This window comes from Rhinolophus sinicus, linkage group LG13 (assembly GCF_036562045.2).
Source record: "Rhinolophus sinicus isolate RSC01 linkage group LG13, ASM3656204v1, whole genome shotgun sequence".
In the NCBI taxonomy this organism is placed as follows: domain Eukaryota; kingdom Metazoa; phylum Chordata; class Mammalia; order Chiroptera; family Rhinolophidae; genus Rhinolophus; species Rhinolophus sinicus.
In genome coordinates, this window is record NC_133762.1 from 27,186,192 (window position 1) to 27,211,740 (window position 25,549).

Consider the following 25,549-nt stretch of genomic DNA (forward strand, 5'->3'; position numbering starts at 1 on the left):
ACTCTCTCACTGTTCTGGGAACAGAAGTCTGAAATGAAGGGGTGGGCAGGGCTCTGCTCCCTCCAATGGCTCTGGAGAGAACCCTTCCTTGCTCCTCCAGCTCCTGGGGGCTCCAGGCGTGGCTTGGCTTGTCGCTGCCGCCTTCCAGTCTCTGCCTCAGTCCATCTTCACATGGCATTCCTCTCTGGGTCTCCTTCCTTCCGTGTCTTATAAGGACACTTGTCATTGTCTTTAGGGCCCACCCAGAGAATCCAGAAAGTTCTCACCTCAAGATCCTTAAGTACATCCGCAAAGAAAGCTCCTTCCAAATTAGGGCATATTCAGATTCCGAGGCCTAGCACACGGACATATCTTTGAGGGGTGGGCCGTTTTTCAGTCCATTACAGACCCTGAGAGCTGCAAGGAAAAGGAAGAAAACTGAGGGTGGCCATAAGGGAGGGGAAAAAGGATTTCCATTGACTATTTCCCTGAAAGTGTTTGGGTACCTGCCACAGTGTGCAATTATGAAACCACCATACCTGGTGGTATATAATTAAGCCCTGATAACACATGCTGCCCGTGTAATAAGAGCTCAAGGGACTCAGAAACCAAAGTGATCCCAGGAGGCAACTGGAAGAGGCGTGGCTCGATTGCTGGGTTAGGTTTGGGGGAAGGTGGGACGACAGTGTCAACAGACGAGGCGAGCGCAGGTTCTTGGATGATGTAAAGCATTTTGTCTGAGAAGTATTGAGGGAGAAAGTGGGCCAGGGGTGGCGTGACCAGATTTCATTAAGAGCAAACAATTCTGGGAAAGTTCCAAACAAAGCAAAGTGTAATCGTCCCTCAATTTACTCAGTGGTTTCTTATATATATATCCATATACATCAGTTTATAGTAATACTACAAAAAAGATGTTCTGTTATATGTAAAATAGTGGTCCATTCTAAGCTCAAATAACTTATAACAGGTGTTCACCTCTCCGCCATAAACGCCCAGTGGGACTGGGGACCAGGATGCTTCCTCCTGGGGCAGGTCCAGCTCCCAGTGCCTTGCTGGCCACTTCCCACAAATGCCAGTAGTCCCGTCTGTCCCCGGAGATTTCCAAATGTACCCCCCCCCCACACACACACACACAGGAGTGGCAGTACCACCCTGTTGAGAACCACTCCGCGCCCGTCCCTAATTGTTGCGTCCCTACCCGGGCTCACCACTTAGAATCTGCTGGAGGTCATCTCACCTGGGCTCTGGTTGCAGGTTCCATGCAGGTGATGAACAAGACCCGGCGCATCATGGAGCAGGGCGGGGCGCATTTCATCAACGCCTTCGTGACCACGCCCATGTGCTGCCCTTCACGCTCGTCCATCCTCACCGGGAAGTACGTCCACAACCACAACACCTACACCAACAACGAGAATTGCTCCTCGCCCTCCTGGCAGGCGCAGCATGAGAGCCGCACCTTTGCCGTATACCTCAACAGCACGGGCTACCGGACAGGTGAGGGGAGCCGGGTGGCGGAGGGCACGTGGGTGGGCGGGGAGCCCCGGGAAGTGGCGCTGGAGTCCTGACGTCAGACCAGTATTTCTCTCCGTGTGGCCCCCGTACTGCAGGGCCGCATTGGATGACTTTAGATAGTGCATGGACAACGTTGTTTTAATTTAAGTGTTGTGCGTTTATTTCAAGGTGCATTAGAAAAATACGGATTGGTTTGCCTGTAGTGCTGATGGAAAGAGACCTTTTCAAGGGAATTTGAGTTTTTTTAAAAGTGAGGCCATTTAAAATATGAAATACAGGACAGAGAGAGGCCAGTACCCATGCATGAGTTTGCATTCTCTGTGAATTTTGTTGTTAAAGCCATCGGGGACTGATTTATTGACTTCAGACCATTAGCGTGGAAGAAGTTTCCAGAAGAACATTGGACTCGGGGATGGGGATAAAATTGGTGTGGAAAATGCACATGAGTGTGTGCGGATTGTGTGGCCACTCTAGAGAATGGCCCAGAAGTTGACGTGGTGATGGACTGGTCGTCTACCCTTGACTGTCTACACTGCCCAGTGTGTTCTATCTCTCCTTGAGTCAGTGCCAGGGAGTGTTGCATCCTGGAGGAGAGTGAGCAAGGCTTCCTGTCTGTTTATCTTGCAAGAGGTACTTTGGTGGATTCTGAAGTCTCACCTCTGGGGCCAGTTGCCTGAGGCAAAGGCACGATTACAGTCACTTGCCTCTAGCACCATTACACAATCCTCCACACTCAATTAATTTGGCTTGCTTTAATTAAAAATAAATACTCCCCACCTTAGCTAAGGAGCCAAGGCACTTGTGAAATCAGATGTTTTCGCTTGGATGTTGTCACTCCAGGAAGTTGTGTCCCAGTGATCGTGGGCTTGTTTGGGTGGGAGTGACACGAAGAACAGATGGGATGGGGGTCAAGTTGGTGAGGTGTGTCTTCTTGCAAACTCATTCCACTGCCAGAACCACCCAGGAGGCCTCCCTCCTGTACCCATAAGCCAGTTGGTCCTGGGTCTCGGCACAAAGCCAGATGTGTCAGAACTTACCAAGGAGCACCACTCAGTGGTGGGACCTGGATGTGGATGGAGGAAGCAGGACACAGGGGCCTGCGGCAGAGCAGAGGGTTCCTCTTGAATGGTGGCATCTGCCACCAAATCAGGATACAGCAGGTCCTCGAATAACATCATTTCGTTCAATGTCATTCCATGATAACGCTGATGAGATGCCGTAGAAACGTCACTCTTACTTATATCAATTAGGCTGTGGTGACATTGGTTTTGTTACACGTTATTTCCATTCACGTGGTAGGCGCTATCGACGACATTAGTGAGGACTTACTGTAATTATAGCTGTTTGCGCTCAGGGTTGCCAACCTTCCACAATTTCTAATATGAATTTGTTGCTGAAATCTGCTGATTTAAAGAAAAAAAAAAAGTTGGCAGAACTCACTGTAAACTATGGGCCAAACAAAACATGTCTGAGGGCTGAGTGGGGTTCACACACCCCTTTTTACAACCTCTGGCTAAAAGACCTGTGTCGAAACCTTTAGCTTTGGGTGCCAAAGGAACAGTAAGGCCCCTAAAAGTGTTGTCATTAACCCCCCTCATTTGACAGCCATGATAATGACAACCCAGACAAGAGATTTTTCCCAGAGTCATAAAATGAGGTGCTTGTGGCACAATCAAAATGGAAGCAAAACTATGGGAATTCAAAGGGAGTATGGAAATTGCATCTGTCAAATTGAAAGAAAACACATATCTTGCTATATCCTGGGGGCTCGTGGTGGGAGGCAAAGCCTACTGTTTCAGAATCATACAGCTGATGCAAGGACAGGAACCATCTCTCAGGATTTCCCATCAAGATGGATTTCCCAAACTTCATCCTTGAATGTACACAAGTCACCAAAAACCATCTCTCAGGATTTCCCATCAAGATGGATTTCCCTAACTTTATCCTTGAATGTACACAAATCACCAAAAAGCTGTGTTCCCAAAAAGCTGTGCATTTATCCTACTATGCTTAATTATCATAATCTCAATGAAGACTGGGAACATGATGTCAAATGTAAATGACCATACATAGAACATTTACATTTTTTGTAAAACTTTCACTAAAAATTGTATTCGTTATATTTAGATTGCCCCTCTATACAAGGAACCCCATTCTAACCTGACTTTCAGAACTCAAAACCCTGAAAGCATCTGTTTATTTGGAAGAACTGGTGTGTTCCTAGTCATTAAATAACAAGTAACCTGTATACTTTCCTTCTTTGCCCTGGCAGCTAGGAAGCTCAGGTTTGAGTTTTATATTAAGTTGCTATTTAAAGTGAAAACATTTTAAAGCTACAACTACATAATGTTAGCTATGCTGGTCATTGCCAGTTGGTTGACAAAAATGACAAAAAAACTATAATGAATTCAAAATCCCCCTTAGATTAATTTGATTTGTATGACTCACATTAGAATATACAGAAGGTGCCAAAAAAATGTATACACATTTTAAGAAAGGAAAAAATTATTAAAATTGTAATAATATACCAATAGCAAAAGATGAATACAAGTCACGTTTGACTTCTGCAATAACAAGAGGTGCTCAACGCGGTTACCATCAGCATAATTTTAATACAGTTTTTTCCTTTCTTAAAATGTATATAGATTTTTTTGGCACCTGTATAATGACTTTTGAGTCCCCTAAAAATCATTTGGTCAGCTGTTCTTGCTGTCTTGAGTCACATTAAAACCTGCATTCTTGTGGATGTCTAGGCCAGTTGGTTGAGTTGGATTTAAGTTTGGCTGTGATAGCAATTGTTTATTACTCTCTCAGTGCTGCCATGGTGGGCATGCCCCACTCCGAGTCATGTATTGATCAGACACTCAACTGCTTTCTTTTTCTTTTTCACTGAGGATTTTAAAAGTTTATTTTGCTGAGGATTTTTGCATTTTATGTTCACCAGGGATATTAGACTGTAATTTTCCTTTCTTGTGGCATCCTCGTCTGGTTGTAGAATCAGGGTAATGCTGGCCTCATAAAATGAGTTTGAAAGTGTTTCCTCTTATTTGGGGGGAAAGTTTGAGAAGGGTTGCTATTAATTCTTCATTGAGTTTTGGTAGAATTCACCAGTGAAACCATGTGGTCCTAGACTTTTGTTTGTTGGGAGGTTTTGATTATTGATTCAATCTCCTTGCTAGTAATTTGTTCTGATTTTCTATTTCTTCATGATTCAGTCTTGGTAGGTTATATGTTTCTAGGAATTTGTACATTTATTCTAGATTGTCAAATTTGTTGATGTATAATTATTCATAGTAGTTTCTTATGTTCCTTTGTTTCTGTGGTATCAGTTGTAATATCTCTGCTTTCATTTTGAGTCCTCTCTTTTTTTTTTTGGTGAGTCTACCTGAAGATTTGTCTACATTGTTTTTCTATTCCAAGAACCAGCTCTCAGTTTCATTGATCTTTTATATTGTCTTTTTAGTCTATATTTCATTTATTTCCCTTCTGGTTTTTGTTATTTCCTTTCTTTTACTAACTTTGGGCTTCATTTGTTCTTCTTTTTCTAGGTCCTTGAGGTGTAAAGTTTGGTTGTTTGTTTGAGATTTTTCTTATTTCTTGATGTAGGCATTTATTGCTATGAATTTCCCTCTTAGAACCTGTTTTTGCTGCATCCCATAAGTTTTGGAGTGTTGTGTTTTCATTTTAATTTGTTTCAGGGTATTTTTTAATTTATCTTTTGATTTCTTCTTTGACTGATTGGTTGTTCAGTAGCATTTTGTTTAGTCTCCACATCTTTTTTAATTTCCCAGTTTTCTTCTTGCAACTAATTTCTAGTTTCCTACCATCATGGTCAAAAAAGATGTTTGATGTGATTTCAATTTTTTAAAATTTGTTAAGAATTGTTCTGCGGCCTAACATATGATATATCCTGGAGAAGATTACACGTGCACTTGAGAAGAAATTGTATTCTGTTGCTTTTGGATGGAATGCTGTGTGTGTGTGTGTGTGTGTGTGTGTGTGTGTGTGTGTGTGTGATGTTGTTTAAAGCTGATGTTTCCTTGCTGAATTTCTGGATGATCTACCCATTGATGAAAGAGAGGTATTAAAGTCCCCTACTATTATTGTATTGCTGTCTATTTCTCCCTTTATGTCTATTAATATTTGCTTTATATATTTAGGTGCTCCTGAATTGATCAGAGACTCAGCTGCTTTCTATTTCTCCTTATTTCCCATTGATGAGAAATAAGTCACATGAGTACACATGACTGCAAAGGACCCTGGGAAATGTAGTCTTTATTCTAGGTGGCCATTTGCCCACCTGAAAATTTTTTTACTATGGGAGAAAAAGAAAATGGATACTGAGGGAACATTAAAGTCACAACCACAGTAATGGTTCTCAGCTGTTTATGTGATACCCTTTTGAACACAAGAGTTCAACCTGAACTGTGGAAGCCTAGAACCAGGAAAACGTTCCTTAAGTAGACCACCTGTGGACTAACATTTCATATAAATAGTGCCTTTAATGTATTTAGTTAGGTATTTTGAAAATAACCTTATTTTACCTTACATCTAACAGTATTTAACAAAGGTTAGGTTATAAATTGTGACTGATGGTTTGATTACTTAAGCAAACGAATTGATGAAGTGTCAGTTGGGGGCAGGGTGTAATATGTCCAACAAATTTAAATGATAGCACAATATGATATATCCTTTACTTCCGCTTCATTTTTCACAGCAAAATCATAAGGTGTAGTTTTTTGCAAAAGCATTTGAGGATATGATCTGTTACCTCGGATGGTGGAAATAACTTGTACACATGGGCGAAGATGTGACAGCATGTGCTCAACTGCTCTGGTAATCAGCAAAATGCAAAGTAAGTCAGCAGTGCACTCTCATGTCTCATCCATTACCATAGCAAATATTCAGAGGTCCTCTCAGGAGGTCACATACACTAGAGGTGGGGATATGTATTGCCACCTCCGTTTTGAAGAGCAATTTGGCGATTTCTGGCAAAGCTGAAAATGTGCATGTCCTTCTGGCTAGCAACTCTTCGCTGGCTCTTACCCCTCAGATCTGAGGAGGTGATGTGTGTGTTCTCCTGGAGCAAGGAGAGGGTGCATCCTGGTAATATTTATGGCCAGTAGATAGTCTTCAGATACAAGTGACAGAAATCCCAACTCCAAGTGGTTTCAACAAAATTTTGAATTTTTTGCTCCCTAAGCTAAAAAGATACAGGCGAGCGTTAGGCAGAGGCAGATCCTGTGGTTTAACAGTGTCATGATTTTATCATAAGGCTTGAGGTCTCAAGATGCTGGCTGGCACTTCCAGGGGCTCCATGCCTCTTCCTTCATATCCAGCAGTATCTTTTCCCAGAATGCCAAAGTGGTGAGATGCTTTATGACTGGACCAGCTTGAGTCCCATGCCCAGTCACCATGGAGAGTAGATGGAATGAATCAATTCACTTAGCTTACGTCACTTGTTCCTGGAACAGCAGGTGGAGTCACTGGCCCCCCAACACCTAGATCCCCAAATAGAAATGTGAGGCTGTTGGGAAGGATAAAGAGGAGAAACATACTGCAGTGGCAGACACTAATTTCTATTACATTGCTGTTGAGGGGGGAGATAAAAAGACCATCTTTTCCAGTACTTTCTGGCGCGTTAGACAGGAGTGCCCATTTTCTTCTCATTAGGGAAATGCTTTCTTGTTCCATATTGCCATCTGAGTCTAGCAGTTCTGAGGTTGTTTCCCTGCCCAGCTCCTGCCATCTGGTGCAGACTTTTGTAGAGATATGAGCATTGGTGGTGAGCCTTCTGCCCCTCCCTCATTGTGTTCTAGAATGCACTAGGGGGCAGGGGAACATGCCCCCTTTTACAGGCCCAGACTGTGCCAGGGATCCCTGTTGTAGTTGTTTTTGCATTTGGCCCCACACACACCCGTTATTTTCACTCTTCTCACGCAAAGCTGGGGAGGGAGGTCATCTGAGGACCTGCAGTCCTTGGCTATCAACCTCGGGCAGCCACCCTCACTTAGGGGCGCGGTTCTGTACCATCACGCCTACTGTGGCAGGGCACATGAGGCCTTGGAGACTGGGGCATCTTGCCACCCCCTCACATAGGAGAGCAGAAAGGCATCTGCTGGGTATTTGGGCACCCCTGAGAAAAGATTCGCAGCTGGTGTGTAAAGACGTGTGTGTGTGTGTGTGTGTGTGTGTGTGTGTGTGTGTGTGTGTGTCTGTCTTATTTTCTTTCCCTGAAGTGGTTTCAGGGCTGCAAACGTATGAGGGCTGATGCTCAGGTCACCTTTCTCTGCTGTGCTATGAAGTAATCCTCACACCTCCCTCTTTCCACCGCTCTGTTTTGATCTGCCTTTAGCCTCTTGCCCTGGACAATACACACCGGCATCCAGCTGCCTCCTTAACGTCTCCCCTTGGATGTCTCCCCAGCATTTCAAACCTGTAAAGCTGTCGTATCCAAAATGACTTCCTGATCTTGCCCCTCCCTCCCTCAGAGCCGCTCTCAGTGATTCCATCATCAGGCCAAACCTTAGTGTCATTCTTGGTTGGTTTTTTTTCTTCCTTTCACATTCCACATTCGACCCATCTGCAAAACACATCAGCTCTCCCTTTGAAATATGCCAGAGTCCCCTCTGCCACCACCCTCATCTCTCGCCTGGACTGGGCCAGCTTTCTCCTCCCTGGCCTCCCTGCTTCTTCCCACACCTCATAGCAGCCAGAGGAATCCTGTCAAAACCCACATCAGGTTCTGTTTCTCCTCTGCCAACAGCCCTCCCCTGGCTCCCCCCTCACTCAGGGTAGAGGCCCCCCGCCCAGTCACCTCAGGGTCCTAATGACCTGCCTCTCTGTCCCTCACTTTTTGACCACCTCACCTCCTGTCCCCCCGCCCCATCCCAGTCACTCCTCTCCTTCCTGTTTCTCAGACACATGAATAATGCCTGGCACGTTCCCACCTAGGGCATTTTGCACTTATTCTTTCCTTTTCTGGAACCTTCTTTCCCTTCACATCAGCATGGCTTGCTCACTCACTTCCCTCAGATCTTTATTCAAATATCACCTCCTCAGAGAAGTCTTCCTTGACTAGCTCCCCCCCCCAAAAGAGGATTCCCTTCCCCCTCTTTATTCCCTCACCTTGTTTTAGTTTCCTTCAGAGCGCTTGTCACCACGTAACATATATTTGTTGTCCAACCTCGCAAGGTAAACTATGGCCCCCGCCCATTTCCGGTGCTGGTTCCCTACCCTGGTTCCTACTTTATCCGTCTCCCTGGCCCTTTCCACCACTGACCAAATATTCTGTCATTTATCTTGTTGGTTGTCTCACTTGGAAAATATCAGCTCCATGCAAGCGGGGACGGTCTGGTTTATCCTCTCCACGATCCCTGTGCCAGGAAGACACCTGCTTCTAGTAGGTGCTCAATGAATCTTTGCAGGATGAGTGGCTGAATCTGTGTATTCTGTCCAGAGCCAGCCGCCCCGGGCCCTCCCCTTCTTTTCTATGCTCCTTTCTCCTCTCCTGTTTCTCATCTCCCCACCCCCACTCCTGCCATCTCGGCCTCTCCTCTTCTTGGCCCTTCTGCGCACACAGAGAAGAAAGGACTTAGATTCTTCCTGGGACGCCTCCTCTGGGCCCTTGCTGCAGCTGTCCTGCCTTCACAATGGCAGCCTTCTCTTTGCTTGGCCTTTCTTCTGTTTTTGCTCCCCGCTCTCTTCCTCTCCCCTCGAGTGCACGCACATGCACACACGCACAGCTGCCTTCTTCCCTCCATCCAGCTGCCCCTGTCTCCTTCCTGCCCCCTCTCCTGCCTGTGGGTGTGACCGAAAAGCATCTTTATTCGCCCCTCGAAGGGGACCCACCTCAAGCAGCAGGGGGCCTTCTCTGTCCCTCTCCCAGCACCCAAGATCCCGTCCTCCCCACCATGAAAGTCTGGCTGGGAGTGGAGCAGCCCGTCCCAGGGCCCAGGCTGGCCCAGGGCATCCTTAAGAGGCACACATTTGTCACTTCTGCGTACTACATCTTCAAGCTGAATTTCTTTAAACGCCAATATAATGGTTATTCCCTTCCTCCAGATCTTCAGATTTCAAAACAAGTAAAACAGTGGTGCGGGAATCCAGAGATTTAGGCTCTGCTTCTAACTCCTCTAGCTGAGACCTGGCCCCCTCAGTTTCCCCATCTGTGCAGTGGAGTTGCAACATATATGTTACCCAATGCCTTTGATGTGACTTCACCCTGAGGGTCATGTGATCAGTGCCCACAAACTTGGGAGGAGAGGTTCCCTGGAGCTGTAAGAGGAAGGGCCACTTGGAAAGAGAGAAAGATGATGATAATCCTTCTCAGCTTTTCAAAACCTGGATGTGAGGCTGATGGAGCACGATTTCTATTTGTACCCAGCCCACACTTCTGAGCGTGCCCTCTGTCCCAGCCCATCAGCTGGTGTACTCGTTTCCTGTGGCTGCTATAACAAAGTACTACCACGAACTGGGTGGCTTAAAACAACAGAAAATGTATTTTCTCACAGTTCTGGAGGCCAGAAGCCCCAAATCTAGTGACCTCAGGGTCACACTCCCTCTGAAGGCTCTTGGGGAGGACCCTCCCTTGCCTCTGGTACCTTCTGGTGGTTACAGGTGATCCTTGGCTCTTAGCAGCGTCACTCCCCTCTCTGCCTCCATCCTCATGGTGCCTTCTCCTTTTTGCATGTCTGTGTCCAAATTTCCCTTCTTATAAGGACACCAGTCAGCTGGGTTTTCACACACACACACACACACACACACACACACACACACACCACCTTCTTTAATTCTCACAGTGATGGGCATTGACCTCCATGAAAGCTGCAGAGTCTTGTTAAGCGGGAGCAAACCCTGCAGGCAAGCAGGAACTCTCAGAAAACCAGCTGCCCACCCTTCACCACCAGCTGTGGTCCCGAGTGCAAAGAACTGTGGCCGCCCAGCCCACCAGCTCCATGCTCTGGTTTCACTCGGGCAGCCTCTAACTTCGGTGGGTATTCAAATGACTGTGGAAGTCAAAATAAAAGTGAGAGGCAGGACATCTGTGTTGGGTGGATATAGAAACCCTATCTGCCGAGCCGCAAGAGGCTTTGAGAGAGCTTTCAGAGTAAGTGTGACCTTTCGCAGTCCTCTCCCTGGCACTAGCTGCGACTCCCCAGAACATTCTGGAAGGGCTTAGACTAGAGCCACTGAGGCCAATATGACAGCCACCGGGAGCTATTTAACTTTAATTTTTAAAAAATCAAATTGAAAGTTCTGTTTCTCAGTCGCATTAGCCATGTTTCAAGTTCCCGTACACACACGTGGGTGCCAGATGTGACGGTACAGATAGAAAACGTTTCCATCATCACGAAAGTTCTGTTGGACAGCCTTAGAATAGAGTGTAACTCAAGCAAACTCTTTTTGGAGGGGGGGCACGCTAACCTTTGAGAATATAATAATAACATAAACACTAATAAAAAATTCAAGCTGTTATCGAATGTTTACCATGCCCAGACCTTATACCAGGTGCTCAGACCAGTCTAGGATCAGGTGCCGCCCCCTCCTTATTCCTGTGTTACCCCCTCAGGCCCCTGAGCACGGGGCTCTAGGTTTTTTGACCCCACCTCTCCAAGCTTACCCCAGTCCGTCCTCTGGCTGTGTCATGGTCAGGGTTTCAGGATCAAGAGCAGCTCCACAGGAGCGTCCCATCCTGGGGCCTGAGGGTCCCACCTGTCCACAGACAGCTTCTTGTTCTCTGAGTATCTGGTACATCCCCTCCTTGGGCAGCGGGCCAATCCAGCACACACTGTGAGCCCTTTCAGAATCCATCTGTGCTGTCCTGGGGGAAATCAGAGTAGAAAGTCAGAGGGCTCAGCAAAGCAGGGGATTCTGGGCACCCTTATGCGTCTGTCCTCCCAAGACCGACGAGGGGTCTGCTCTCTGCCATGCCTCTGGGAACCCTGTCTACCTAGGGAAGCCAATGCACAGAGGGGCCAGGTGGGCTGGCGGCCGTGCCACACAGCCCAGCCAGATGTGCCCATTGCATGATGAATGGGCCCAGAGTTGCCAGATCTTCTGATTTGTCAGAAGTACAGTATCCAGATTTTTATGTGAAATTTCCCACTTTTCAAATGGGGACTCTTCGCTGTACATTTTTAAAATAAATAAAAACAGCAGGCAGGCCCCAAGCAAACACATCTGTGGGATGGATTCAGCCCACAGGCCACCGGTTTTGCAAATTTTTTTCTAACCAGGTGGCTCTCAAGGGAGCACACCGCCCCCTAGAGGTTAAAATCTATGAAGGCATTTCTGGTGGTTATAAAGGTTGGGGGCTGCTGCCGGCTTCCTGGGGGCAAAGGAGCAGGGAGGGACCTTTGATGTCCTGTTTTGCACAGGACAGGGAGCCCCACACGGCCCCCAAATTGCTTTGCATTCCACATGGCTTCCAAGTTTTCTACCAGATCATTATGAGTGAATTATTTTATGTCTGAGCCTTGACCTCTAAATCCATCTTATATTATATAGACACTGAAGGTTTTTTGCAGTTTTAACATACCCTGAATTTTCCAGGGAGTGTAAGTAATAAGTAAATGGAGGGAATGTTATACTTGAGTGCGAAACTTTTCCAAGAATTACTCCTTATTGCTGAAAATTCTGATACTAATGAGTGTCACCTGAAGCATTTGAATTGCAAATGCCACAGGCCCACCCAGTCTGCATTTGTAGCTGTCACACTGGGCAGAATCTGTGTCTAGGTGCAGGCATTTGATTACTCCATCGCGTCTCCTTGATGGATGTGCTTGAGAGTTCACATGGAAATTTCCCTTTATTATAAATTGCCTTCCTTTTATTTTTCTTACAGATTGCAGTTAGAGCATTGTATTGACTTTTTTGGAAGTGAGGTGCATAGGTAGCATTTGTCACCTATAAATTTCCTTTCAGGAAAATAAGGGAGGGTTACAAAATATTTGTCACAGAAATGGGACATCAGTCCAAGGGTGGTGAGAACAGCTCTTTGAAGGGTCACCTTCGTGTCAGATTCCTCTGAGGCGATAATTAAGGAGCCATTGATTGGCGGTCTCCCCAGGCCTTGTTTTAAGGGTCTGTTGTGGGTTCTCTCCTCCTCTCCTCCTCCTCTCTCTCATCCTTCTGGACAAAAACCACACTTTAAAGGGGCAAAAATATTTTCAGATGCAGCTCATCCTGATGTCAATTCAGCAGACGATAAAACCAGTCATGAGTGCTGGGGGAGCACTCCATGCCCACTCACTAATCAAGTTCCCTAGAAATAGATGGCCCCTGTCCTCATTTGCTGGAGCTGCATGACCCTCCCAGGGAGTGGGTGGCCGAGGCGAACATGTAATTAGAGGCCCAAGCAACCTGCCCCCCGTGCCTCCAACACCAACAGCTCAGCCAGAGCCTCTGGAGCATCTGGAGCCCAACCTTCCTCGACAGCAATGACTTTGCCACAAAGAGGCAGGCAGAACACGGGAGCTTGTGAAGGGACAAGCAGCAACCCTCAGCCTTCCCTCTGGTTATTGCTTGTCCTCCAAGCAATTAGCCATTACTCCTCTCTACCCAGCAGCCACAGGAAGCTTTGAAAAACGGAAATCTAATCCTGCCACTCCTTGCTTACAACCCTCCACTGCTCTTAGTATAAACTCGCAGCTCCTTTAGGGCTGCCAAGGCCTTGCACATCCTCGGCCTGGCATATCTCCGTCCGCGTCTCCTGCCTCTCTCCACTCTCTTCTAACAGCACTCGGACCACCTGGCCTCTTTGCTGTTCCCCGAACATTGCAAGGTCACTCCTGCCCTGGGGCCTCTGCCTAGAGCACTGTTCACACAGCTTGTTCACTGCCGTCTCTAACATCCGTTCTGCCCCCCTGACCTCCCTGAGTCAGTGAGCCCTCCCCACCCTGTGTCACCCTCTACCTGCTTTATGTTCTTCGTAAAGGACTCATCACCACCTCGATGTTACCTCAGGGATTTTGACCTTATTTCTTGCCTGTTTTGTTCACTGTTATATCCCCAGGTCCCCGAAACAGTGCCTGGCAGGTATTAGGTACCCAAAAAAGATTTCAGTGAATGGATGACTCTTAGGCCTTAGGCTCGAAGTAGCAGAAAAATGAGAACAAAATGGAATTTGGATTACCATCTGATTTTCCAGCATTCAAAACGATAATTGAAATTAGTTCAGGCAAATGTAGTGGAGTCCCAGTGCTCAAATATTGTCATCAGAACCCTGTCTTTCTACTTCTTGGATTTTCTTTCATTTGGGTTGGCTGGATTCTTAGGAAAGTTCTCCTTTGTGATGTTAAGATGGCCCCCACAGGTCCCTTCTTACCAGTGCAGTGACCCTAAGTGAAAGAGAGAGCCTCTTTCCAGTGCCCCAGCAAAAGTCTGAGCGCTTTCATTGGCTCAGCTATGGTCATATGTCCCCCTCCATTAGCCAGTCACACAAGTCAGGGCACGTGGAACACCCTGATTGGTCAGGTCTAGATCCTGTGCCTAGACCAGGAGCTGGAAGATAGAAACAGGCTCATCTGAATAGGTAACACTGAGAGAGAGGAAAAGTTAGTTCCCTCAGAATGCACAGTTACCAAAAGACAGAATGGATACTGGGCAGGAAAATAAAACAGATGTCTACTACAGAAAGCAAATCCAGCTTCCCCGTCAAGAGGCAAGTGCAAGGAGGCATTTCTTCCATCCCCCACCTCTCTCTCTGCTTCCAGCACCAGATGCCTTCCTTCTGCAAAATCATATCCCCACCTTCCTCATTTGCTTTCCACAGTCTCAGTTCAGGAAGATTCCCCTCTCTGGCATCCAGAACTTTTACAGCATTGATTTATCACTTCGTGCAGAAATTTGCATTTATTGTCTTTTCAAAAGAACAAGATTCATGTTGTAACCTTGCAAGCAGCCCAAAGTTAAAAGGATCCAGTTACAGAATATCAGAAATGCCCCAGCCGTAAGAGCTTTGGGGCTCTGGGTTTATTTAATGCATTTCTTCCTGGCCTTGCTTCCTCAGCCAATTTGTCTGCCAAAAAAAGACTTCAGTCCTGTGGCATTTCACATCTAATATTTATAGTGTTCTAGAGTTTGCAAAAGCACTTCCTTCTCATTTATCACTTGTTCCTCAGGAGACCCCAGCTTTACCCCCAGAAAGTTAGTGGATTATTCTCTTCTGCCCAGACCACGGGCCCCAAAAGTCAAACGACAGGTCTCACAACTAAGGGGCCTTCTACCGGCAGTGGGGCTGGGCTTAAAACTTGGCCTGGACCAGCTCAGCTCCTACTCTGTGCCCCTTGGGACCAAATTTGGGTCTTGCAAAATGGTAGCTAATAGCCTGAGTCCACACCTCAACCCTAGATATGTTCTGTTCAGGTTACATAGTGGTTTGTTTTGTTTTGTTTTGTTTTAATCTGGAAATTTCACCCAAAAAATCCAGACTCCAAGCTTTTCTTAAAGAAAAAAAAAGATGATGATGATGATGATGATGGTGATGATGAAGATGGTCTTGCCAACTGGGGCCACATTCCTGAATGGTAGGGGTCAGCAGACTGCACAGGGATCTGTCTCCTGTTTTTATAAATAAAGCTTTATTGGAACATAGCCCCGCCCATTCCTGATGTATCGTCTGTGGCTGCTTTTGCTCTACAGTGGCAGAGTTGAATAATTGCAACAGAGACCAAATGGCTGCAAAGCTGAAGATATTTATAGCCTGACACTTTGCAGAAAAGGTTTGCTGACCCCTACTAGGTGGCAGTAGCCAGCTGGATTTGTGTCACAACTACCCCCAACATTTGTTAGGATATAAGTACAGCTGAGGGCACTTCAGTCCCTGAGTAATAGTGGTTTATGATGGTAGACACTTATTTCTCTCTCATTTGACAGTTTGGGCATTAAGAGCCCAGGGATGATATGGCACGCATGCCATATTTGTGATGTCGTTTCACCATCCGGGGGCCTGCCCTTATCCAAAATGGCTGACCACATCCACATCCAGCCAGCAGGAAGTAGATCAGGGGAGGAACATCCACTTCCTGTAGAGGCGATACCAGAACACACCACTTCTACCCATAGCTCCGCCAAAATGGGGTCATGGCCACGTCCAGCTGCCAGGGAGGCATAACAGATTCTGTGGCACTTCATAGACAGGGCTAGATCCCCACTCACCACATACCTCCCCTTCTCTTTTTCTTGGTACATTTCATTCATTTACAGGATCACCTAAATCTTGTTTGGGTTTACGTGCCCCGTTGTATGTTCTGTATATTCTCTCCCAAGGGAAAGGAAGAAAGGGAACTGATGAATTCCAAGGGCAGAGGAAAGGCTGCAGGCATGGAACCATACAGTGTGTCCCCATATTACATCAACTAGTGACTGGAAAATAATTGGGCTCCCAGATCTAGCGCTCAAAGCGTTGGGGCCGGCAGAGGATGAGATGTACTTTGGAAGCTATAACGTCCCATGGGGACCGTGGTCAGGACTCTTGCTCATGCTGGGGAAGGAAACACCATTGTCCTGAGCTGAATTGATCCCGCCACGTTCTTGGAAACGCTTCCTACATCTGGCTTCTCGCTTGCTTCTCCTCCTGCCATGTAACCCAATAAAGGAAACCTGCACCTCCTTTCAAGTCTCCTAGGCTAGTTAGTGTCATCCTGACCCCTTACTGCAGAGCCCAGGGCCTGAGACCTCTCCAACTATGCTCATTCCCTAACCAGAGATTTTATCTGTGTTAGTGCCACAGGACTCCCTTGGCATCTGATGAAGGGATGTCCCTTTCAGAATATTTTGAAAAGGCTATGGATCCTTTTCAGAATATTTTCGAGTTAAATGCATAGAGGAAAATGCACAGAATTATAAAGGAAGCCAATTATATCAAAATACATTCATCAAAATACTTTCTAAACTGTGATGTGTATGCTTCTTTATACATTAAGTAACACAACGTAGTGGTTATTTAGCTGATAAATGATAGGTCGATGACTTCCGTGATTTCAAAGTAGTGCTGGTTTCAATGATATTTTAAGATGTCTGTTAACTGTAATGTGACATGAAAATATCCATGACTTCTGTCGGTGACACAGGCACGTGCAGCATGGTGACTGTGATTGTTGCCTTCACTCATTATTGAAGGAGATGCTTAGTTAGAAAACAGCAATAATAAAGATGTCGTTTTTCCATTCAAGTTCACGGACCACAGGTTAAGAGCCCCTTCCTTAGATGATCTCATTCAAGTCCATGGCATTAAATGCCAGCTAAGTGCTGACAACTCCCAAATTTCTACCCACAGCCCAGACCTTTCCCTTGAACCTGGACACAATCTCCAGCTGCCCACCGTGTCTTCACCTCGACATCTAACTGGCACCTCAACATGAGCATGTCTACCCTTGAGCTCTTTGTCATCCCCCACCCCAAAACCTGCCCCTCCCATGGTGCCCCTTCCTCCATGATGGCAGATCTGCCTTTGTTGCTCAGGCTGCAGACATTGAAATTATCCTTGACCCAATTTTTTCCCACACCACATCTAATCCATTAGCAAATTCTGATGGTTCCACCTGCAAAACGAGCCCGAAACCAACCAAGCCCTTTGCCCCCACCTGGTTAGAACCATCTCAACCTCTCCCCGGCATTTCTGTGAGAGCCTCCAAGAGTCCACTTACCCATTTCTGAGGGTTTTCAACCCAGAAAGTTAGCTCTGTGAGGGTGAGCTCTTTGCCGGTTTGTTGATTTACTCTGTTTTATTCAGTGGTATCCCCAGTACCTACAACTATGCCTGGTAAATTAGCATTGTTCTTCTAATGTTTATTGAATGAATGAATTAGTGAGTGAGTGAGTGAATGAATGAATGAATGAATATATAACAGCACGATAAATAATATAATAAAAGCCGTAATCAACACTTTGGGGGCAGTTTTCCTATGTTTTCTCAGTGAATCCTTCCCAACAATGTTGTCAGGTATGCACATTATTACCTCCATTTTACAGTTGGGAAAACTGAGCTGGTAGGAAGAAATAGCTGGATTTCACCCCAAGTTGTTGGCTCCAGAGCCCACACTCAAACTGCAGGCCCAGCTGCCTCCCACGATAAAAATCAGCCCTCAAACGCCACACTTCTGGAAAGACTAATCTAGATGCTGTCTATGGCTCCTACCTATGTTCCCATACCGACACTTCAGGAAAGGTCAAGGAAGAGCTCAGGCCTTGGGAATGGCTATCTCTCCACAGCCCAGGGCCAGTTGAACCCTGGAAGGTGGGATCACAGGGCCATGACCTCAGTGTGGAATCTAGATAGACTACCTGGGTTTGAGTCTTAGATCCGTCACTCACCAGCTATGGAACTTTGGGCAAAAAGGGACTTCACCTCTCTGTGCCTCAGTTTTTCTAACTGTAAAATGGGGACAAAAATAGTATCTACTTTGTTGGGTTGTTACGGAACATAATAATCGTCTAACCTAGTTATTATCAAAGTATCGCCCCAGGACCTATGGACCCCAAATTATTTTCATGATAATGCCAAGACATTATTTGCCTTTTCACCCTCATTTTCTTTCAAGTGTACAGTGTTTTCTAGGGCATATGTAACATACCCACAATTATCTAAAAAGGGTTTTATAATACTCCTCCCCTTTCTGTACACATGTCTATGTGAGGCTGGGTTGTTCGTGAAACATGATTAAAACAACATATTGCAACAGATTGAATGCAGAAGCAGGTATGAGATTCCAGCTGTCTTCTATTAAACCAGACATTAAATAGATTTGCAAAAATGTAAAACAGTACAGCTCTTCTCACTAATTTTGTTTTGAGAAAAATATATTTATCCTTTTAAAAAATATATACTAACAAGTAGGTTTGTTATTTTTAAATGAATTAATATGTTTTAAATTTCTCACTTTTCATTTCTATTATAAAATGGGAACTATCACTAGGTATAACCAACATAAACAAAACTCTTTGGGGCCCTAAATGACTAGTAAGAGTCTAAAGGGACCCTGATACCAAATGTTTGAAAACCACTGCTATTGACTAACCCTTGCCTCGGGCCCTTCTTCAGTTTTGCCCAGGACCCCCATAGTGAAGTCCTTTCCCATGTGGATTAAATCAATCCAGATCCAACCAACCAGATGCCACAAAATCAGATAGAAAGACAAGAGTGTAGCAGTTCTACCTGTCGTTCCATTCAAAGACAGTGTGCCCTGGGTGAAGGGCAATAAGAAGCTGTGTTCCCTCAACCAGATATGATTCCCACAGGCCTCCCATAACCTGGGTGTTTGTTGGTCCAATGATTTATTCATTTATCCTACAAGCATCTATCTTACTGCTTGCCGAGCTCTATATAGGGACACAGGCGGGAACCAGGCACACAGAAACCGCTGCCTTCAAGGAGCTGATACTCTGGTTGGGCAGGCAGATGATAAAAACCAGAGATGAATAAATTTGTCAGGTGGTGCCAAATATTGTGGAGAAAGAGTCAGGAGAAAAGGGAGAGCCCCGGGGGGGAGAGAGGCCACTTTAATTGGATGGTTAGGCACGTAACCCAGTAAAGTAACATTTGAGCAAATACCTGGGAAAGGTGAGGAAGCAGCCTGTGTAAGTGTCTGAGAACAATGGTTCCTTTAGAGGGAACAAGAGCAAAGGCCCTGGGGCAGAAACGAGCTTCTCTGGCTAGGACAGAAGGAGGCCAGTGCACTTGGGGCAGAATGTGCCAGGGCAAAGCAGGGGAGCTAAGGTCAGGAAGGGGGTAGAAGATGGATCACGTAGGACCTTGCAACCCACGACAAGGACGCTGGATTTTAGCTCAAGTGTGATGTGAAGCCATTGGAAGGCTTTGAGCAGAACTGTGTCTTGGTCAGGATTTGAGCAGAATTCTCCTGGCTACTGTGGACGTGGGAGTTGAAGGCAGGAAGACCTGGGAGGAGGTTCCCGCAAGATCCATGAGAAAGAAGGGTGGCTTGGACCAAGCTGGGCACAGTGAGACATGGGAAGTGCTCTTCCCTGAGTCTGTTCTGAAGGGTAGAGCTACTATGATACATCATCAGTGGATTGACGGGGGGAGAGGGGCTAAAGACCCCTCCAGGGTGTGTGGTCCGAGCAACTGGCATTTACTGGAAGGCTGGGAGAGAAATGGGTTTAGCAGGACCCACCAAGAGTCCGGTTTGAAATGCCTGTTTAGGCACCAAATGAATTGATCTGAAGGAAAATAATAAGCTTGTAACAATCTAAATGATACATAAAAATGGCAGAACGTGTCAAAGAAGCACACAGACAACGGGATTTAGAAGATGTCGTGAAGGGTAAAGGCCCCTTTTTGTTTCCCCACGCTCCTTGCGTGTGAAATGGAGCTATTTATTCAGGAAAGATGGACTTTCCAAAGCTCTACTTCATTTTTCACTGACCTTTCCAAATTACTTAGGCAAACCTTGTTTATTGTCATTGGCTCGGCTCCACGCTCAGGCCCATCTTTGCTAATAGATGTGTGTCATGCTCAGCTGATTTCTTTGTGCAGCATAAACATCCTTCCCGAGCTCATTACTGGAGTCTCGAAGGGGCCTTGCCATTTTCCAAGACAGAGTCACATCTGGTTTCTAACAACCATTTTCATCTCTCCAGAGACCTGAGTTTTCATCACCCTCCCTGAAAAAAGGAAAGCAGGCTATATTTTGGGAACTCACAGTTCCTTTTTTTAGGCGTTCTTACTCTATGCCAGACATGATCTCAGTTGTCGCTGCTCCCATTTTATAGATGAAGTCACTGAGGCTCAGCAAGGAGCATCCACTTGCCCGAGGAGGCAGGGCTTGAATCGTGGCTCTCTGACTCTGGAAACCCAGCTCTTAAAGACACACTGCACCCCGCCATCACTGGACACCCACATGACTTCTGAAACTGTGCACCCAACCTTGGCACCACTGACACTTTGGAGTCAGAAAATTCTTTGCCAGGGGGACTGTCCTGGGCACTGGAGGATGTTTAGCAACATCCATGGCCTTGACCTACTAGATGCCAGGAGCACTGCCCTCCCCCATTTATGACAACCAAAAATGTCTCTAAACCTTGCCCAGTGTCCCCTGGGGAGTAAATCGGCCCTGGTTGGCCTGAGATATGGTCAGTGTCCTCTGCACACCGACAGGCTTTGGGTTGACATCTCCACCACCTGCATTTACCCCTTTCCCAGTATGCAGCATTGTCTCCTGCAGCTACTGTAATAGAAATCCCTTTTAATTAAATACTTAGTTGCTGCTTCTCCTGCCCCCCTACCCTCCCAAGGTGGGTGTGAGGCTTAAGACATCAGAGAGGGGCTGCTTTGCACAGCACAGCCTGCGTGTCTCACCCACCCCCATTGACCCCGCAGTCATTCTGTCAGCAGCCATTACCTGAGTGCCCACTCTTGGCTAGGTAGTGGGCTGGGGCTACAGAGCCCAGAAAAGGTCCCACTTCATGAACCCAACATCCTGGGTGGGGAGACGACAATAAGCAAGAAAACAATCTACAGGATAATTTCAGTGGTGCTGAGTGCTGTAAAGAAGGTAAATAGCCTGGTGAGTAGCGAGGGGTGGGTGGCTTTAGACAGAGGATTGGGGACTTCTCAGAGGAGGTGACGTTTGAGATGAGATGTCACAGTGAGAAGGAGCCAGTCCGTGAGAAGGGAGGAGGCACATGTCCGAGGCAGAGGGAAGAAAAGATGCAAATGCCCTGAGATGGCAGTGAGCTTGGCACATTTAAGGAACAGGAGACCTGAAGTGGCTAGAACAGAGTGAGCAGAGGGCCGAGGGGTAGGACACATGGGCAGAGGTAGCAGAATGGGCGAGCGAGTCACCAAAGGGGAATGGCAGGAGGTTCTTGGCTTCGTAAGGGTCCTTCTGGCCATTTGTGGGTGACTGGGTTATGGGAAGGCAAAGGGGAGGCAGAAAGTCCAGGTGGAGGCTGTTTCTGTTGTGAGGAAGGAAATGAGAGTGAAGAAGCAAGATCATTTCTCTCTCTTTCTGGACTTCATCACCCTGATGGCCTTGCCTCTTTCCTTTGGATTTTCAAACAATGGATCTGAGGACTAAAGTTGCAGCTTTTGAACAACTGTCACATTAGAAGGTCTTATAAAACTCCAACTCTCTGTATGCGTTTGAGCCTCCTAACTCAAGATTCAAAGTCCTAGGGTAGAGTCTGATTGGCTGAGCTCAGCCACACACCCAACCCACCCTGTGGGTGGGGAAGGGCACCTTGATTGACAGTCAGGACCTTTATATTTAGGAGGAACCAGGGGTGCAGTGGCTGTAGTTTTTAAGGAGTTACCTGAAAGAAAATTGTGTGTGTGTGTGCGTGTGTGTGTGTGTGTGTGCGCGCATTGGTATATTGGCTCCAAAATATGGAGGAAACTACCAAGTCAAAATGATTAAGTATTTAATGAAATATTTATATTTGAATAGAAATAATGAAGTGTGGCATGATTCAACCAGTCAACTCTGGAATATTTCAACTCTTAGATATTTATCGATTATGTTTAATGCAGGACGTAGGTGGAGATGGTGTGGGGTGAATGTGTGCTAAGAAACGCCAGTGTCCTTAAAACAGCCTTGTTGGCAGTTCCACCCAGATGGCCCATGGGGGAGAGAAAGTTCCTGTAAGGTGGTGGCCGCTGTCAGTCCCATCATTGCTTACACAATTGGTTCCTCTATTCCACATGACAGTAGACAGTGACTTACTGCCATTGTTGCCCCCTGAGGCACAGAGGTGTGAAGTCACTTGCCTGGGGTCCCATGGTTTAGGAGGTAGCAGACAGAGTTCAAAACACAGTCTGGCTATAGATGCGCTCTTGGCTCTTCCCCATATCGCCTCCTGTGTTACCCAGAGAAAAGAGAATAGCTGCTGGGAGGCGCCACGCAAGTGTTCCCCACACCGGTCCACACCACTCTCCATCCGGCACAGAGAGATGACCCTGAGATTCCTGTTAGTTTCCAATTGCCGAAGCCGTCCATCTCCCCCATATCCAAAACGATGCCTCCATCTGCCTTCCTGTGCCAGGTTTACCGCCGGCTAGTCGCGTCCCTGGTCGCAGCAAAACACAGCTTTTACAGACCACAAATGCGATTATTACGAGGCAATTTCAGTTAGATTCAGGGCTGGGAGAGATAACAGAAGGGCCTGGCTCTCCCGTCAGACTCTGAATGGTTCCCCAGCAGCACTTAACTCAGACAAATGGAGAGAGTAGCAGCCAGGAAGGGAAGCAGACTCAGAGCTTTCCAACAAAAGCTGCCTGTGCAGGCCTGCAGAACCAGGAGAGAGAGCGTTAGGAAAGGGTCTAGGGGTGAACAAACCCCTCAAAGAGGGTAGGGAGACAGGGGCATTCTGACACTGTCTCTGCAGTGACTCCATTGAACTAGGTATAGCTGAGCAAGCAGCTGGCTGGAAAGGGGACCCACTGGTGCCAATGAAACTGTGACACTTAGAGGGCACTTGTTATGGGCCGGAGCTCAGCAATATACATGTTAGTTCTCATAACAGTCCCATGAGATAAATACTGTTATTATCTCCATTTTATAAACGGAGAAACTGAGGGAGGAAGAGATTAAGCGACTTGCCCCAGGACACACAGCGTATAGTGTTGTGACATACCTCCACGCATCCCTTTAATGTGAAGGGTTTTTGCCGGCGTCACTTCCTCTGGGGCAGCAGCAACCTTTTCATCACAACCTCGCTCCTTCGTTTATGTCGATGCTTCAGTTTGCCTTCAACCGAGTTCTTCTAGCTGTTTTTCCAGTTTCCCACAGAGTGAGTGTCAACGTTCCCACGTCAGCTCCATTTCTTCCAGAACTGCATTGCATATGACTCAAGTTTCAATTTCAGCACTCTTACTTTTCGTTTCTTTTCTGCACTTCGCTCTCTGTTGGCCAGTTCTCTCCTTTGATTGGCCACTTTTGTAAAGTGTCTTCTTGATTTATCACTGGGAGACAAGGAGGGACTACCACTACAGGCGTTGCTGTCTGTGCGGGAACTAAATAAACAGTGCACCGTCTTACTACCGTGTTTCCCCGAAAATAAGACCTAGCCAGACCATCAGCTCTAATGCGTCTTTTGGAGCAAAAATTAATATAAGACCCAGTCTTATGTAATATATTATATTATATTATACCCCATCTTATATTAAAATAAGACTGGGTCTTATGTAATATATTATATTATATTATACCCATCTTATATTAAAATAAGACCGGGTCTTATGTAATATATTATATTATATTATATTATATTATATTATACCCATCTTATATTAAAATAAGACCGGGTCTTATATTAATTTTTGCTCCAAAAGACGTATTAGAGCTGATGGTCCGGCTGGGTCTTATTTTCGGGGAAACATAGTACCAGTTTTTCATCTTTCTGGGTAATTGCATGTGTGTACATACTAACCAAAATAAAGTCGGGGTCTCAATTGATAGTTTACCCCATTTTTGGGCCGATAGTCCAAAAAAGATATTTACCTCTATAAGCAGTATGACTGGTCATATAAAATCGACATCCAAACGACCGGGAAGGCTTAGGAAGTGTTATCAAGCGTTTGCCAGGCAATAATGAAACTCAGAAGCTTTAGCATCAGCTCCTCTTGACATCATTGTGCTAGAAGTAGCCGTTTACTTCCGAAACGAAGGCGCAGATGTAAAGGGTTCAGAAAACAATTTATCACCAAATACATGTGAGTAGCAGCCTTTGGCCTAGGGAACAGAGTCAGGATTTGAAGCGGCTCCTTCCGAAATGAATGACAAGGCACGGAGACGCCTGAGCCCCTCGTTTACCTGTGTGTCCCTGAGCACTCCTGGGCTAGTCAGGGGCTCAGCACATGGCAGGTGTGTTAGGCTGGGGTCCTGCCCTGGCCCTGGGAAGGGACTCATGGGCCTTTGGTTCCCGGGGGCTTCCTTTCGTCCACACACTCCATCCATGCAGGTGATAGACATCTAAGTTCTAAAGCACTTTTAGAATTTAGTGAAGTGAGAATACGAGTGACGTGAGAATTGAGGGAGGTTTCTGCTGTCTCAAATATGTGGCATTTAAAGGCATTTTTAATGGTTTTAACTCAAAAAAAATAGTAACAGATGCACAGTGGCCAGTCGCCGATTAACTTTGTAAGAAGCGACGTGATTGGCCACTGATGGCGCTGCGCATCTGTTATTTACAGCGCAGTTTGTGGACGGAGAGCTAGTAGCGAAGTTTGTGCTTTGTGTAATTACAGTGACGATATTGTGGTGGACGAATTTGAGCGGTATTGTGAGAGGCGGGTATTATTTGACTAAAGTGTGAAATTGACTGTTGTGTGTATCAATCAGAACCATGCAAAGCGAGGACTGCCCAGAACTGGCTGCTCTTCTTGTCATCATTGCCTGCCTCTTTGTTGTGTCATTCCTTTGCACGGTGGAGCCACTTCACTGCCCTGGCCCAGTACAGTCTACTTTTTTCTCTTTTACCTCTCTTCCCCTCTCTGCCTCTCTCCATCTCTCACCTCTGCTTTCTTCCATGTTGCTTCACATTCAAATAGACTCTCCCCTCTTGGTGACTGCCAGCAGCCTAAGCCCTATGGAAGAAGAACTTCCTTTTGCCAGTAACTCTTTAAAAATCCCAGGGCTGATTCTCATTGGCCCAACTTGGGTCACATGACTATCCCTAAACCAATGGCAGTAGCCAGGGAATGTGGTGCTCTGATTGGTCAGGCTGCGATTATGCATGCAACCCTGGAATCAGGAATTCAGATCAGCCCATTTGTACTTAAGTAAGGAAGTGGTGGTACCCAGAGGACCACAGTCAGGATCGGGGAATGGGGGGAGAGGGGGACAAAACAAAAGTCCCCATTGCCAGGTATAACTGTCCACCCAGTGCATGCCACACGGGAAGCAGTAAAGGCTCCGTCCTTTTAATGGATGCCAACCAGCCCCACTTCCTAGAGCCAGCCATCTGCCAACACATTGTCAGTGGCATTTCCTGGTCTGCCATTTAATTCTTTATCTGCCTGCCAGGTTGCCCCACACCCAGACCAGCCCCCAGTTTGCTCTAACTTTTGCACTGTCCTAGCCAGGAAAACTCAGTGACT

At 46.3% G+C, this 25,549-nt stretch overlaps 1 protein-coding gene across 6 annotated transcripts in view; it reads left to right on the forward strand.

Moving 5' to 3' along the window:
- SULF2 (sulfatase 2) overlaps positions 1-25,549 on the forward strand; it is a 102,703-nt gene that overhangs the window by 37,161 nt on the left and 39,993 nt on the right. For all 6 annotated transcript variants that reach the window (XM_074317821.1, XM_019749674.2, XM_074317820.1 and 3 more), the window contains exon 3: positions 1,234-1,473. In XM_074317821.1, the coding sequence (XP_074173922.1) occupies positions 1,234-1,473 (240 nt within the window). The remainder of the gene's footprint in view (positions 1-1,233; positions 1,474-25,549) is intronic.